General features: G+C 40.0%; 1 protein-coding gene across 1 annotated transcript; it reads left to right on the forward strand.

The window, feature by feature from the left end:
* The first annotated feature begins 5133 nt into the window (after nt 1-5133).
* Nucleotides 5134-16322, forward strand: mlsl (malate synthase-like). Its single transcript, XM_034598776.1, has 16 exons — nt 5134-5205; nt 5973-6101; nt 6191-6409; nt 7172-7262; nt 7428-7504; nt 8682-8792; nt 8890-8949; nt 10596-10752; nt 10864-11062; nt 11315-11393; nt 12190-12282; nt 12538-12610; nt 12703-12770; nt 14207-14331; nt 15596-15799; nt 16142-16322. The coding sequence occupies exons 1-15, from the start codon at nt 5200-5202 to the stop codon at nt 15765-15767; spliced, it is 1659 nt and encodes a 552-aa protein (XP_034454667.1). The 5' UTR covers nt 5134-5199; the 3' UTR covers nt 15768-15799; nt 16142-16322.
* The last annotated feature ends 261 nt before the right edge of the window (nt 16323-16583 follow it).

A 16583-nucleotide genomic window follows, 5' to 3' on the forward strand; every position in this document is an offset into this window, starting at 1 on the left:
ACAGTAAGCCCTGAATGAATGTGAAAATAACAGTTCTATATCTTTTATTTTAAAGCTAACGCTAGCTAGCCACCTTTTTAGTTTGTTTGTTTCTTTAGTTTTATGGGTAAAGTTGTCATTCATTTACTGTTACGTTGAAATGGTTTGAGCTGACTAGCTTCAGCAAGAATTCATATGAATTGTTATAAATAGTGTGGATATAACAACAGCAGTAAAGACTTCATTCATGCACTATTATGTCGGCATGTTAAGAGTTTGATTTAAATCGCAGCGCTTTACATTCAACATCAAACATCGTACACATCAGCTTGTCAAGTGTCATTTAATAAAGTGGCAAGAATGACTTTAACCTATTATTTATAGTTTGAGAACACATCAATAAAGTGTTCTCCTGTGATCAAAGTTAGCTTTGTTAATCAGCAGTGCCTTGATATGTGTGGGTTCTCTCAAATGTCCGAGTAGGGTTCATGATAGTGAAAAGGGGCACGAGTGAATACAAACACATGGTAAACTGGGGTAACAAATAAAGGAAAAGCCACCTGACTAAATAGAGGCGTGAGGTATCTTAGTGTGGAGTCACGGAGAGCCTCCAGAGCAGCTTCAATTCTCCTTACGAGTCTGTGGAACCTAGTCCTATTCCCTTTTTATAGACAGGACAACCTCTATTTAATCAGGTCATGTCATTGAGATCAATGTATGGGATGTTTTGTCACTATATAAAGAATATGAGTTGCTGAGTCTTAAAATTGCATTTAGCGTTTAAATGTTTTAATGTCACTATGTTATGCTCTGTCGTTTTAGAGCCACATTACTATTCAAAAGTCGACTGAAGTGCCAGTAGCTGTACACAAAGCTGGAAAATTGTTTCATTGTCCTTTCTGCAATGAAACGCAATTTAAACCAGCGAGGAAGGACAAGGTTGAGGACCATTTAGAAGGACATCATAATAGGGCCGTCATCGTGGAAGGTAACATTTATTTTCTATTTCTAATTCAATGTGAACATGAACGTTTTTATTGTAAAAGTTTCTTTAAAGTAAATAAGATCCTAATATAATACATGCCTTTATATGTAACTGCTTAATTGCTGGGGAAATGTCTTTTATTCACCAAACCCCCCCTTTCACCAACTCATCCCATACCTGATATTTACCTATAGAGAAGAATCCAAGAAAGCATTTTGTCTGAAACTGTGGAGAAATATCAATGGCTAGACTTTTATCAGTACATGAATAATTTGTTTTTCTGCCTGACCTAAAGGAAAGTTTTTAGTAGTTACTAGTTCATATAATCATCTTAATATAACAATTAATTAAAAAAAGATGAATTGCTCATAAATCAGTCCTATTAAAAATGGTCTTGAAAATGGTTACCTGTTGGCACCCTGTGGACATCAATACAACAAATGCAGTTAATGGTATGTTTTGTAAAAAATTCACAGTTTCACTTTGCCTACATTAACTAACCCTGTATCTCTCAATTAGACTTGACCATTCACAGATGTGGGCTAGGATGCAAGAAGATGCTTCATTATCATTGTCCATACTGTCCAGGAGAGATTCTCAAGAGGAAGGACTTCTTGAATCATTTACAAAAGTGCAAAAAGAAGTGTTACTCATCACTTGAAAGAATCCCCCCACTCCCTTTGTCAGCCAGAGCACCACCACTCCCTCTCCTCTCTGACCAAACTGCAGCCCCAGTATTTGCCAGTCCAGCTGCTCCAGCCAGTTCACTGTCTCTCGTCTCTGGCCCAGCCCCAGCACCCCTTCTTAAGTATGTGATCACCTCGAACACAACACCCTCACTTGCCACGGGAACACCACCACCTGCAGCTGACAGCAAGAAAACAACTGCTACACTCACCAATGCAGCCCTGAAAGGGACACCAGCTGCACTATGCCCCAAGAAAAGAGTTCGTCAACGAGCCGTGATCCACAAACGATGCCCCTTCTGTGAAATACTGATCAACAAATGTAACCTCAAGAGACATATTGAAAGGAAACATACTAAGGAAAAAAATCAAGACATTAATGCAAGCTGCCACCTTGCTGGTGAAATAATTGATCAAGAGAATGGTATTTATGCTATTTTGAAAGTGTTTCAGGGAGACAGCATACACATTTTGTGTGAACATAGTCAGTGCCAAATCAATACGGATGCTGCACAACAGAGTGGCCTTTCCAACTATCTGTGCCAACACATACGATCTGGTACATACATCACTTCATCTGCCCAGGCTGAATCTCTATCACCAGATGTACTTGATGAGATGATTAAGGCAAAATGGTTTGGTCAGGAAGCAAAGACGGACTGCTTGAAAAGGCAAGAACTTGCTTACAACAGCAAGGCACCTCTGTCTGTTCACACAATTGGTATACCTGAAACGAAAAAATGCATCTCAGTGTATGAACCAACAATATCACACTACAGTGGTTCAGGACGTGTGATGGTCGTCTATGACACAATGAGGAACAGATGGACCTGTCCATGTACCAACCAGCGACGGTCTTGTATTCACACGTACATTGCCAAATGGCACCTCTTTCAAACCCAGCATGAACTTTTTTGCACAGAGGAGGTTGTGATTGAGAACACAGAAGGAAAATATGACTGTTCTGCAGGACACAAGAGTGATGAAGACAGCAGCCCTGTATATCCTTCAACAGGTGCAACGTGTCAGGAAATGGTGTCATACATTCAAAATATAAAGGAGATTCCAGCTATTTTGCCAGAAGATACTAGGCACCCAGTACCAAACAGAGATTATCCCAGGCACCTAGTCGGCGATGAAACCCTTTGTCAAAAATGTGTGGGCACTGTACCACTTAGTGACCCAGTCGTCACAAAAAATGACAAACTCTCTAACTGTTGTGTAATTGAAGGTATGTTCTCATATTTACCTGTCTCATCCATTTGTAAACATTGTAAAGATGTTACTGTTTTCTATGGCTCATAATATCTTGATGTCATTGGTTTTTCCTTTATAACAGAGGTTGCCACTTCTTGCAAATATTGCCCTCAATGTGGTATGTGTTCCCGGTGTCAAGAGTGGAAAAATGGTGTCCACAACTTTGATGACCGGATAATCATGAGCTTACCTTTAGGCGTAACATGGAGAAACATACTCCAGGTAAATGTTACTGAAATATTTATTCAAATATCAATAAAGGAATTTATTTGTCTGTTGTTTTTTTCCATCTGCTGTACTCAGGTCTCTCTTGATATTAATTAATTACTGATTTAATAAAGGTTTTGTATATATAAATGACGGAATATCTTTTAGAGGAGGTTCATCCCTCCAATACAGTTCCACAGACTTGGCAAGGAGCATTGAAGCTGTTGAATACTTTATAACGGTTTTACTTATAATTTGTCAAGTCATCTGTGCATGTATGCAGGGAGTGTCACTGACAAAAAACGCCACAACATGTATACATGCAATAAAGTATAATAATCGAGGGCCTTTCATGTGATATTGTAAATCCACCTATTAACATGCATAGCCCTAAACAACAATTGAATAAAAAACTATTTTTGCATCTCAAGCATTTCCTAATCTACACTCAAACCAATAAACTACAATAAACTGAATTGATACATGCTTATGAAGTTAATGTGTCCTGCAACGCCCTGCCACTAAGAGAAGGAAACTGAACATCTAGGCTACTGATAGACAAACTCTATGACAGACAAATAAATACACTAGTGGCATACCAGTCAACAGCTTTAAGCAGCACTCAATATCTTCACTCAGATTTCCATGACGGTGCCCAAACGAAAAAAATGCTCTTAAAGGTCCAGTGTCTAAGATTTAGGTGAAAGAGATTTATGGGCAGAAATTGAATACAAAACAGTCCTAGTGATGTTTTCACTAGTGTGTAATCATATTGTACAAATTATTTTCTTTACCCTAGAATGGGCCCTTACAAATATTTACATCGGGCACAGGTCCTCTCTACGGAGGCCGCCATGTTTTTCCGGTAGTCCAAACTGTACAAACGAAACATCTTTAGTTTTTATGACAACTGAAGGCTGCCACAGGTTCTCTGTCATGTTTGGTAAGGGAGGATGAGGTGAGGGGTATTCACCTGCAATATGCAACGTCACCACTAGATGTCCCTAAATTCTACACACAGCCTTTAGGTCAGGGTTGTCTTAAAAAGTCTTAAATTAAAATCAATGAAATTATGGTCTTAAATTGATCTTAAATTTGCTGCAAAGTATTAAACTAGCAGGTGGAGCATTTAAGGCTGATGGGAAAGTTGTCACATACAGTGTCCTACCATAAAAACATCTTTAAAACTTAAGTCATAAGACACTGACAGTTTTATGCACGTAATCACGAAACACTGATGGGTGTTTATTTCTTCTAGCTGAATGTTAAGATTTCTGTTTAAAATTAGGATAAGCTGTATATTTAGTAAGTATTACTAATTAGACCCATTCTTTTCTCCTTAAATATGTGTCGCATTACTCTTTTGGTCCAATCCTCATCAAATGATCTCGCCTGCAGGACAACTAGTTTGATTAGCTCAGGCTGGATAATAATAGCAGACCTACCTGACACTTTTAAGTCAGCACTGTGGGAACATCAACTCCCAAAAAAGGTGTCTGGTTCTGTTGGATATTTTCTGTTAAAATGGGTTAATAACCCTCTTTCTCTCCACTGTCGCCATTTTGCTGTTAGAACTTTTAGATATAGTAGTATCGATATAAATAATGTACAGCCCCAAACTTACTATGTATAGTGATGATATTTGTTCAAATCTGAGAGGGAAATCACTCCTCATAACCCACGACCACACAAAGGACATAACTTGTGATGAGCAGTCTCTATAGCTTCAGTTTAAGGGGCCACATGCCAAAAAGGCTGAGAACCACTGACACTACACTATTGTTTAAGACAGAGAGTAGCAAGTTGTGCTCAATCCTGGAACCAAACGACTGCCATACAATGACACTGCCAAAGCTAACATGTAAAGTATCTGAAGGCAATGTGATTTGGATTTAAGCTACTCATTAATCCAAAGTGATTTTCAGATATGTAGAGATACAAAAATGCTAATAGTAAAAGTCATTGTATTGGACCTTCAACTCACTCCACCTCACACAAGCAAACATACTCCTGTTTAAACATTTCACAAAGTATGCCATAACCAAAGTCCACTTGAGCTGAGTGAGCAGAGAGATCACCACCAGCATGTCCGTAAGTATCACCATATTACTCTATTCTGTACTTAAATAGACATTATAAACTCTACAGGAGACTATACTTTGGTAAATGAAAACAAACAACAACAAAGTGTTGTCAACGAATTAACAGTGTGTTGCATCGTGGATTTCAGAGCAGTTTTACAGTGCTTCTATCAGATGTTGCTGAACTTTGAACCTCTGGAATTTCTTCTATGTGAAAATGGTCAAAATAAAACAGTGACCCAAACCTTTTGCCTGCTTGAAGCAAAAACTGCCAGCGGCATAGCTAAGCTAATTGGTATTGGTTCTGCCTTAAACCAAACTCGCACACAGACTCAGAGGTACAGGCTCCAGCTTTTCACAAGTCTTGCTTTTGACCCACACTCTCCTGCAGTTATGCTCAGTCTTTCAGTCTGCACGTCTGTCATCTGCAGGTTGTTTAGCTGCCATCATGTGGCCAATGTAATAAATGCAAGATTAAACTTAAAACATTGTGGAGTGGAGCAAAACCCGAACCTGTGAAACCATTTCCTGGGGAATCAAAAACAGCTGCTACCGTGTCACATTTGCTTAAAGTTATAACTCTCAAATACTCCACATCATGAAGTGAGTCCATGTCATCCAGCACTAGTATGTCTGTTATATTTACATTCACAACTAGTCATATGTGTTTTTAATTTAAATTTTCCTCTTTGATTTTGTATGGGTCTTCTATCTCTGGGGCCCCTACACCTTTCTGTGATTATGAAGATCAACCTAAATAAAAGTTTTTGTCCACAGGGCTCAGTCAACATAGAAGTGTCTCCCCCTCCCTCAGGCCTTGAAGCAGAGTATGAGACACTCTTCACCACTGATTCTCTCCTCTTCCTTCATGAGCTCATCTCCACATTTGATGAGGAGGTGAATCAGGTGAGACAAATCTAAAAACCCTTCTATTGAATGAATGGAGGACTTGTTTAATTCAGGGTGAGGCGTTTGCTCTTCTCTATTCCCCTCAGTCTCTGTGGTTACGAGTTGCCAGAAAGGCCAACTTGGAGCTGTCAGGTCACCTGCCAGGTTTCCTGGAAGAAACCATACACATCAGAGGAGACCCGACGTGGAGGGTGCTCCCCGTACCCCCGAGACTCCAGAGAAGACATGTGGATATTGGGGATTTAGCCCCCTGCAATAGTCAATGCTTTGCCAAAGCTCTCAAGTCACCAGCACAAGGCATACAGGTACCAACATCATGTATTGGTTCATTGGTCATCCATGTGACCATACAAGACTAACCCAGTAACTGTATCGTGTGCTATATGGTTTAGTCATTAAATGTCTCAATTTGATTAATTCTGCTCATCTGAACATCCGTTGCTTATAGTTATGCTTGTGTCTACCTGATCATTTATGGAATGGAATTATCTGGACTGAGATAATTACAGAAAGACAACACAAAACAGTTCAAATAATCTAAACTAGTGCAGGTGGCTGTTTCCTGATTTAATCCTAGAGGTTAGGTGGTTTACAAATACAGGAAATTTGTTTTAATTTACCATTTATACCTTTAAAGTTGCTCCCCAATTTTAAACAAACCCATGCTCTGCCCATGCAGATCACAATATTAAGGCAAAAATAATCATAATAATATAAATGCAAAAATAATGATATTAAATAACATAAATAATTTTCTTTCGACCCAATATACACCGCCGTGAAGGCACAAATACACACTAAAGCACCAAATGTGAACATAGCCATAGCCTTTGAGTCTGTATGTGTAAATGGTCTAAATTACTGAGCATCATTGATTTTTGTCTTTTCATAGGATTTGGTGACATTGAAAAAAATGTAACTATAACCTTATCCTTAAACTATCGTAATAAAATCGTGAAGAAAAGTTCCTGCTAGTTCACACGTTACCCACCAGATCTGTGTCCTCTGTCACCATAGCCTGAACAGGTAGAAAGGGAGTTTTGAAGTCCTCTCTTTGGTTTCGACAGGTTGATTTTGATGATGGGAACTGCCCCACATACTACAACCAGATCAAAGGCATTCACAATGTTTTTAAAGCAGTGCACAACCAGTTTCCTGGTAAGTGGTTCACATTAAGTTGATATTGGTACAGCTATGCTACTTGGACAAGAATATCTGTGCGGATGCATGGTATGAGTATTCCAGATGTGAAGCAGAGCAACAGTCCCAAACAAAGTTTTGAATGCACCTCTCTTTTCATCTGCTTCCCTCCATGTGTTACAGATGTTCCACACATATCTCAGGCTCCTGTGCTGATGCTGCGTCCCCGAGCTTGGAACATGGTGGAGCACAACATGATGGTAGTGAAGCGTTTTCCACTCCAATAATTTATTGATTCTTGTATCAAAACCTTTTTTCTACACTGGCTTGATGGCAAACTTGTCTGATAAATTGGTTTATTTGATAGTGACCGTCATCACTGGCTTGATTGTCTAATAGCATGAGAGCTACAGGCCATTGATTGCCTTGATTGGCAGTTTGGTTTGACCACTGACATGCAGAATCTCTTGTTCCACACTCCAGTCCTATTGTGGTCAGTTATGAAAGGAAGTTAAATCAAGTTTGATTATCAAAAAATGGTTTAACATGTAATAGCCAGACTGGATATACATTCATATATAATTGTAGATATGATTTAAGTCTAGTCAAAAAGAAAATTCTTCATAAAACTAGGGCTGTGAAGCAGCACTGAGTGGGCCTGAGCACTTGCGACCTCGGGACTTAATGCGGTAGCCAGGGAGGGCGGTCAGGGACAGGGCGAAAAAAAGCTGTGTGGTGTGTGCACAGCGGGAAGGATAAACCTGTCACTTCCTGCTTCCGTCACGTGGCGCCACACCACGCTCACTAATCATGCATTATGGGTTAGGGTTAGGGCTTCCACGCCATCAAGTGCAGACCACACAGTGAAAATATAATGTAAATCGATTAAAGTTGTAAAATGAGGCTTACTTCCTGTTGCCAATAGGTGGCGCTATCACTAGATAAAGACTAATAGATCTGTCCAGGCAAGGACTCTGATGATGTGACAGAAATTTGGGGCTGATTGGACAATGCACAGTGGAGTTAAAACAACTTAATTTTTACACTGTTCAATAGGTGGTGCTATCACTATATCTACATACAGACTAATAGATCTGTTTAGGTCGGGACTCTGATCATAGGTTTACATTTTGGTGCTGATTGGACAATGCACAGTGGCGTCAAAAATAACTTCCTGTTCCATGGCGAATCAGTAGGTGGCGCTATGACCCTGAGTTAATATTGACATATGGAGCTGTTCAGGCCTGGACTCTCCTTTGACGAAGGATCAACCTTCACCACACCTCAATGTTTACACATTTTGAGGAAATGTCAGAATTCTGACCATGGGCGTATGACTTGTCTGAGCTCATTTGAGCTGTATGTTGTAAAGCACAACACAGATCTGTGCATGGTTGATACAAATAAAAACATCTTTTCTGTTCTTCTGTTTGTCAGGTGGAGGGTAAGGAGGCTCCTGGTCCTCTCTTTGACTTTGGACTTCTCATGTTTCACTGTGGAAAGACACTGTTCGAAAACAAGAGTGGACCCTTTTTCTATCTATCAAAAGTAAAACACACTCACACACACACACATACACGCACACACATATATATATATGGATGATTTTTGTCATTTGAATGTCATCAACTGTTTCTTGTTTCAGATAGAGAGCTTCATGGAGGCCAGACTATGGAACAAGATATTCGTCTGGACACAACAGAAGGTCTGCACACATCAAATTTCCACAAAAACACAAACTTTTGTTTTACATGACCAAATTTGATTCAGTTATAGTTACTTAATGTTTACATACAGTTTATACACATATTGTGGTGTAACCTGCTGTTCAGCTTTTCTGGCAATAAGTCCAAACAGCTCGGAAAGGGCCTCTATGTATCAAAAGTAAAGAGGAAAAGGGAAAGAAAGCACACACGTTAGCTGTTAGACATCTTCCAGACTGTCAGACAGGTAGACGTTGCTTATTGAAGTGTATCTATTCATTTGTGGCCACAGCAGGCTCAGAGTAATAGAGTCTCTATGAATAAAGAATCTGCAACCTTTTCCCCAGAATGGGAAATACTCACTGTGTATTAGGGATTCTCACCATCTAGTCCTATATGTGCGAGTAAAGTAAAGTAAATGGACAGCATTTATAAAATATAGTCCAGGTATCTAGTCTTAACAACTACACAAGGCATTTAACACCACCAGCCACTTTGGCCCATTCATGCATACGTTCATGTAGTTCTTCTATATGTAGCGCTTCTCTTTCCCTCATACATCCCATTCACACACTGACAGCACAGTCATTCAGGTTGTTTTCCCCAAGGACACTGCAACATGCTGACTGGGTGAGCTGGGGATTGAACCATTTAGTGGACGATCCGACCAACTACCTGAGCTACAATTCATAATGTAATGAGAAAAAAAAAATTGGACAGCAGTCTGGTACTTCTTTTGTTTCAAGTGAGGGATGACACAGACCTGAAGTTATAAGTTTATCAAGAAGTATCTTATCACTAGAAAATTGTGTAGCGGGAAATGAATTTACAGCACAGTCAGCTGCATGACTCTCGAAATGGGGAGGCAGCCAGAGTTAACTGAGTGAATGCCAGTGCTCTGCTTGTACCGTGCTTGTAACAGATATAAAAACTGAGTGAGTCCATCCCAGATGCATCCAACACATGTTGTCAAGTGAGGGGGTCACTGGTCTGATTTAGCCTGCAGGCACAGATCAGAGCTTTAAACATACAAATACATGTTTATTTGCAAGAAGAAAAAGTTACTGTGTAGTTGTGAAAAACTTAAACACATACATCTCACCCCCCAATCCAATCATAACATACAACATTGTTCTTAAAACAACCCTGTCCTCCTAATACAGCATAATATATTTTGGGTAAACATTTTAACTCTAAAATATGTATGGCTTTTTAAAACTTTATTCTCAGATTATTATTCTGTTCCCTAGTAGTCCTTCATATTGCCCTTTACATGAGCTTAGTCATACACTTAGGATGCAGACTCTCTCTGGTGCTTGTAATGTGCATCTTGCATCACATGCTATTTCAAGCCGATCTAGCATCATGTAGGTCACCTGTAGCAATGTAGCGATTCTATTTTTAAATGGCCTTTTCATTAGATATGTTTGACAAGTTTATATAATTCTGTTTTTAATTTCTTTTTAACATTTATGAATACCGTATTTATCCTATTGGTAGTTGCATAAAAAATATATATGCCTAATATGTACTTAGGTGAATAAGTTAATGTGTGTGTGTGTGTGTGTGTGTGTGTGTGTGTGTGTGTGTGTGTGTGTGTGTGTGTGTGTGTGTGTGTGTGTGTGTGTGTGTGCGCATGTGTGTGTAGCTTGGCCTTCCCATTGGCAGCATTAAGGCAACAGTGCTAATTGAAAACATATTAGCAGCCTTTGAGATGGAGGAGATTCTTTATGAGCTGCGAGACCATTCAGCAGGACTCAACTGTGGTGTCTGGGATTATTCAGCCTCCATTGTCAATAAGTTTGGTGAGACAAACATTCTGTCATTTTAGCAGTATATTTGTAATAAACAAACAGGACACATATTAGGCCATGTCTTTCTGACTGAAGTCAAGTGGTCGTGTGTCTTTCCTCTAGGACACCGACTGGCCTTCTTGCTGCCTGACCGCAGTAAATACGTCAACATTGAGACGCGCTTCCTGCGTAGCTACATGGACCTGTTGATCCAGACATGTCATCGGAGGGGAGCACTGGCCACAGGAGGCATGTCTGCTCTCCTCCTACCTCAGGACCCACTCTCTGAGTCCCACAGGACAGTGTTGGCTACTGTCACCAGGCATGAACTGTTCACACACATACATGTCCATAAAAATGAATGTTAAAATCATTGCAGTGGAGAAATGCAAATGTTCTGATAAATTTACTGTGGCTGGCAAAGTTTGCACAGGTCCATTATCTGTACCAACATAGTATATGGGTATCACCAATGTGCATTTACGTCTGTATATAATTGACAGATGATATCTTCACAGTGCCTGTTTTTTCAAGTGAAATTTGTTAACCTGACAGTTTTTTCCCCACAATTTAGACTGAAGCTGATAGAGATCAAGGCAGGTGTGGATGGTTTCATGGTTTATGATGTGAACCTCATAGAGCCCATGCAGACAGTAAGTTCAGGATAAGGAGCCATATAAAGCCCCATAGAAACACAGAGAAACCAGGAAAGTGCCTCCCATTTCTCTTGATCATCTTTGAGATGCTTCTAAACCTTGACTGGGATCAAACTGTGGTAAATTCACCAGACTGGAAATGATATGGGAAGACACACACACCTATAAGGTATTGCAGCTGACTGGTTATATGCTATCAGAGAAAACACCAAGCCTGCTGCTTTGAAGGTGGACTCCATCAATCTTAATCTAATTTAAATCTTAAATCTTAAACTGACCAATCAGGGTCTTATCAGCCTGACCAATAATCAGTAGTATCATCTATCCAGTAATCTGATTACAGATACAATACATTTATTTCAAATTAACCCATTTTAACTCCTGATGCAGCTGCCTCTCCCTCTCTGCAACACACTGATCTGGGCTTAATGCCAGAGTATCCGATCAGATGCCTCTCCTCAGTGAAAGACACATGAATGAGATTGCAAAAATAGCACCTAAAGGACTTGGCTAGTGTCATGGCTGACAGATACAAAGGAGCTGTCATCACCTGCCAAATACCTTCCCAACACTGAGGTATGGTGGTGCAAAGCTAAAGCTAAGTATTGAGTAAATGTTTGGGAAATTTGAAAAAGAAAAAAAACTTTTAGTAAATTCAGTTTTCACTTTGTTGCTATGGGGCATTGAATTTAGATTGATTAGGAGAGAAAATATTTTAGCAGAAGACTGCAACATAGAGAAAACCTGGAAAAGGTCTGAATGTATGTTTATGGTAATTCCTCACCTCGTCCAGCTCTTCAAACTTCACACTGAAGGTGATAATCAACTCCACCAGCTTCGAAATGATGTCACTGTGACTCCTGATGATCTACTCTCCATACCTTTGGTGAGTCAATCAGAACTGAATTCTGGGAAAACTGAATCTTTTACTTTCTGTAGATGTTATTCGTAGGAAATGAAAATCCCCTTAGAAAACATATAGACCAAGGAAATCAAAACCCACCATACATACTAAAGCCATGCCCTACATCTCAGACTTTGAAAGGATGAAAATGTAATACTGACATATTGTTTTATGTTAAACAACCTGATATGCTGGTTAAGTCTCCATTAACAAAGTAGTGTGTGTGTGTTCCCTTAGGGAGGAATCACCCTTGATGGTTTGAAGTATAACATTGCAGTTGGAGTACTCTTTATTAATGCTTGGCTCTCGGGTTAGTGCATTCACATCTTCTTGTTCTCCTCATATTCAGTAGCGGACAAGATGAAGAGGGACATCCTAGTTATTGTGCTCTGTTTCCTGTAGGTGAAGGTGTATTTTTCTACAGAGGCAGTGTCGAAGATTCAGCCACAGCAGAGATTTCCAGATCCCAGGTGGGTTTAGTCCACAGAGGAGATTCTTTCTAAATATATCTTTGTTCAATCAGACAGATCAGAGCAATCAAATGTTGGGTTTCAACTCAACGATGCCCTCTCTAAGTTTGTCAACATTCCCAACAGCATCACTGTGGGTGTAACTTACAAATTAAAGAGCATCTACTTAAATCCTCTATATATTTTTTTTATTTTGTTACAAATATTTATTAATAAAAATAAATTTATATTTATATTTTATTAACATAAATGCCATAGTTCATCTTATGACGTTTAACATCTGGCTCTGGATCCACGTATGCATCATTATTCATATGAAGTGTAGGCATGAGTATTTTGGAAATGAGGGCTTTATTTACCAAAAAACGAAAAATTGCGTTTTGGGCCCATAAATATGGTCCAAGAGACAGACATGTTGATCGAGACTCTTGGCTTCACCTTTGGGGTCGGCTGTCATGTCATCCATCTTCATCGTAAACCCGCCCCCTGACAGTGAACAAGTTGACCTTCCTGTTAGGGCTGACAGTAAGATGCTAGCTGCCGTGCAGACTGTTACGATGGATTGTTGCATTGTATCACTTGTTCGCGCTCCTGTCTGTCCCACACTTAATAGGTGTATGTGTGTTTGTACAATGTGCTGAGTTCAGTCATGCAGCCCTAAGCACATTCTTAGCGGGCCTCTGTAGATAGGGTGGCTGACATTGTAAGCTGACATCGTGCTGTGCTGCATGAAGCCCATAGACTGCATCAAAATATGATGTTCCTGGTTTAACAGCACAGTAGTAGGGAGCCCGTCTGATGACCTTTGGGAAAAAACATTATTAAGCTGTAAGAACGAGATATGAATCTGTTCATTACTAACAAGACCTGTGGAACTGAAAAAGCCACTTGGATGAGAGATGACATGTTTCACATCATCACATGAAGTAGCCTCTATAATGAGCTTTGGTTTGAAACCCTGTCTGCACTGACTCTGAGGACACACTGGGGTGGAAACACTTTCAATTAAAAGTCAATAAAACATAAGGCTCTATTTTTGGCCTTTATTATCTTGTTCCCAAGACTTGACTTAATAACTCGTGGCCATGACTTAAATCCCTGTTCCCATGTGTTTTTATGTTGTGGCCAGTAGTAGTAAGCAGGTGGTGTGTTTAAGTGTCTCTGAACGATATCACAGTGTGGAAAAGCTATAAAAGTCACTTGGCTGTCATGTTTACCTCACTGCTGATTCAAGCTGATTAAAAGCCCGTCACAGTGCAGAATTACTTTTTTGTCCAATGTGAAAGAGGCTTTAAAGATCTAGATCAGTTGTATACCACAGCAGCACGTGGACGTCCCATGCACCAGATTGTGGAAGTTTAACTGTAACCAAGCATGTGTCAACAACCATCATCCAGCTGCAGCAACATTATAATACTTTGTGATATGTGTGTCAGGTGTGGCAGTGGATCCGTCATCACTCTCAGTTGGAGGATGACAGCAGGGTGGTGAGCAGGCAGCTGGTGACTGACCTCTTAAAGGAGGTCATGGTGGAGCTCAACAGTCGGTGCCATTCTCTTAGGTAAGCAGTCCTTACACAACATCTTTGAGTGATCAGGACACGGTGAAGAACTCAGTGGTCCTCACTTGTGGTCTTGAAGATACTTTTATCGAGTACATTGTGTCAACTACAAAAAAATGTTGGAAGCAAGATGTTACAAGTATTCCTATTTTGCTCATACATAAAATGGGGAAGATAAATACAAATTTATTTAAATATAACTACAACAAACTGTATGTGCAATAAAGAGGTACGGTGGGTTCAAGACTGATTCCAAACATTTGTTACTGAGAAAAAGAATCAAGCTGAGGAGCATTAAATAAAGCTAACAAACTATTGGCTTTGGTTTGAACAAAGCTAGCCTGATGGTAGTGAACACAAATGAACACCTGAAGCCCTTTGTCTTGGACTTAATTCAACCAAAAGTATCTGGAACTTTTCGTCCTAAGAACCATTGTTCACCTGCGTTTTCACCATGGTCCAAACACCAAATGAATCTGCTGATGTTTTCAACAACAAACAACAAGCTCTTCTAATGCATATAAAGAGCACAACACACACAATAACAAAGACATGGAGGAGATTTGTTGATCAGAAAGGAGAGGAGCACGAGTGTGGAAACTGATTTTAGTAGATATTGTGAAGATTACCTGACTGAAATAAAACATTGGAGTACTTGACCATCTTCAGCGCTGCAAGACCCCACCTGACAGGTTCCTGTATTTCACTGAGTTCTACTCCCCGAGCAGGGACATTTTGAGGGGTCAAAGGATTACCATGAAACTAACTTTAGATCCTGTACCCCTGTGGGGCTGGGTGAACTGGACTAGTACTCATGAATAGTAAGTCTGTAATCACTGGGTATCTCATAATCAACAGTCAGAACAGCAGAGACCATGTTGTGTTGACACCATAGGTTGACACATGTTGTGGGTCTTGGAGAGACTCACTAGCAAGGCAGTTTTGAGTACCTCAGGTTCGAGGTGTCTCTATATCTGACCTCACCGATTTCATTAAGGGGATAACATCACAACTGTGTATGATGGTAAATGGACTGTATGTATGGACACATTTATGAATGTGCTGTTGAGATCCAAATGAAGCCCAAGCTTGATGGTTGAGCTCATTGGTTGGAATGACATGCTGACTTGTGTGATGCCTGCACAATATTTTATTTATTTTTAATTTCAACACCTCGAACAAACCCTACACCCTGCAGACTTTTATTGTTTGTCTGAAGATTGTTCTTGGCCAGTTGCTCAGGTTGTCGGTCTGTCTTCTTCAGGGATAAGCAGAGGTTACTCACAGCAGCAGACATGTTCCTGGAGATGGTCCTCAAGAGAGATTTCCCAGAGTTCATCACCACCTACTTGAATGAGGACCACACCTTTCTCAGCTGTCAGAGCACAAGACAGGCGGCAGCTCTGGATAGACATGTGCACCGCTCCAACCTGTGATGGTCCAGCTTTTTGTAAACACTTTCGATAGACGATGACGCAATTTGAACACATTGATTCAGAGCTATCGATTTTGTAATGGCCATTTTTCATTGTATTTTTTGATTTTATGGACTTGGATTTGTGTGCTCGGTGTCCACATCGCTCTTTCACTGGCTGCATGTATCTAATGATGATTTCAAATAATTTGTAGATGTGATATGTATTGCCTAATTTCTGTTTCTCTTGAATGCATTTAAATCAATAACCTTCCCTTGTTAGAAATAAACAAATGCATATCATACTGAAGTTTGGGTTTCTGTGTAGCCATGACTTGGAAAATACATCAAAAAGATCTAGCACTGCGGCGGTTTTAAGGGCTTCCTGTCCTCTCTTAAACATCAGGCCATCTTACCACATGATCACACCAACGCCATAAATAACTGTGTATTCATGGGTCTGAACATTAGCATGTTGAGGGGCATCGTGGCTGCTGTCACATTTTGAACCGTGGACCTGAAGTGTTGTGTACGGTGTATTTGTCTTGAATGAAAATAAAGTATCACATCAAGAGAAGCCCTCAAAACTAGTTCGCTCATTAAATCTTAACAAAACTACACAAAAGAAAAAAGGTCATTGCTTACGGATTTCCTCTCTGAGGACAGATGTATTTGAGATATGTACCAAAAGCAAAAGGAGACTGTTGAGTGAACTGTATAACTATCCACCATGCCCCCGCAGCGCCTTCATGTGGCTGAGCAGAGCATTACAGGAGGTGTACTGCTGGTAACCTTTTCAAAACAGCAGCTCATATTCTGTAAAACTTTCCTTCAACAT

The sequence above is a fragment of the Hippoglossus hippoglossus genome, chromosome 10, assembly GCF_009819705.1.
Source record: "Hippoglossus hippoglossus isolate fHipHip1 chromosome 10, fHipHip1.pri, whole genome shotgun sequence".
NCBI classification, from domain to species: domain Eukaryota; kingdom Metazoa; phylum Chordata; class Actinopteri; order Pleuronectiformes; family Pleuronectidae; genus Hippoglossus; species Hippoglossus hippoglossus.

Excerpts from the sequence above, each read along its gene's own strand:
- mlsl (XM_034598776.1), top strand. Across the intron at positions 6,410-7,171 it reads CACCAGCACAAGGCATACAG|GTTGATTTTGATGATGGGAA; the intron begins GTACCAACATCA and ends TGGTTTCGACAG. Across the intron at positions 12,611-12,702 it reads TATTAATGCTTGGCTCTCGG|GTGAAGGTGTATTTTTCTAC; the intron begins GTTAGTGCATTC and ends TGTTTCCTGTAG.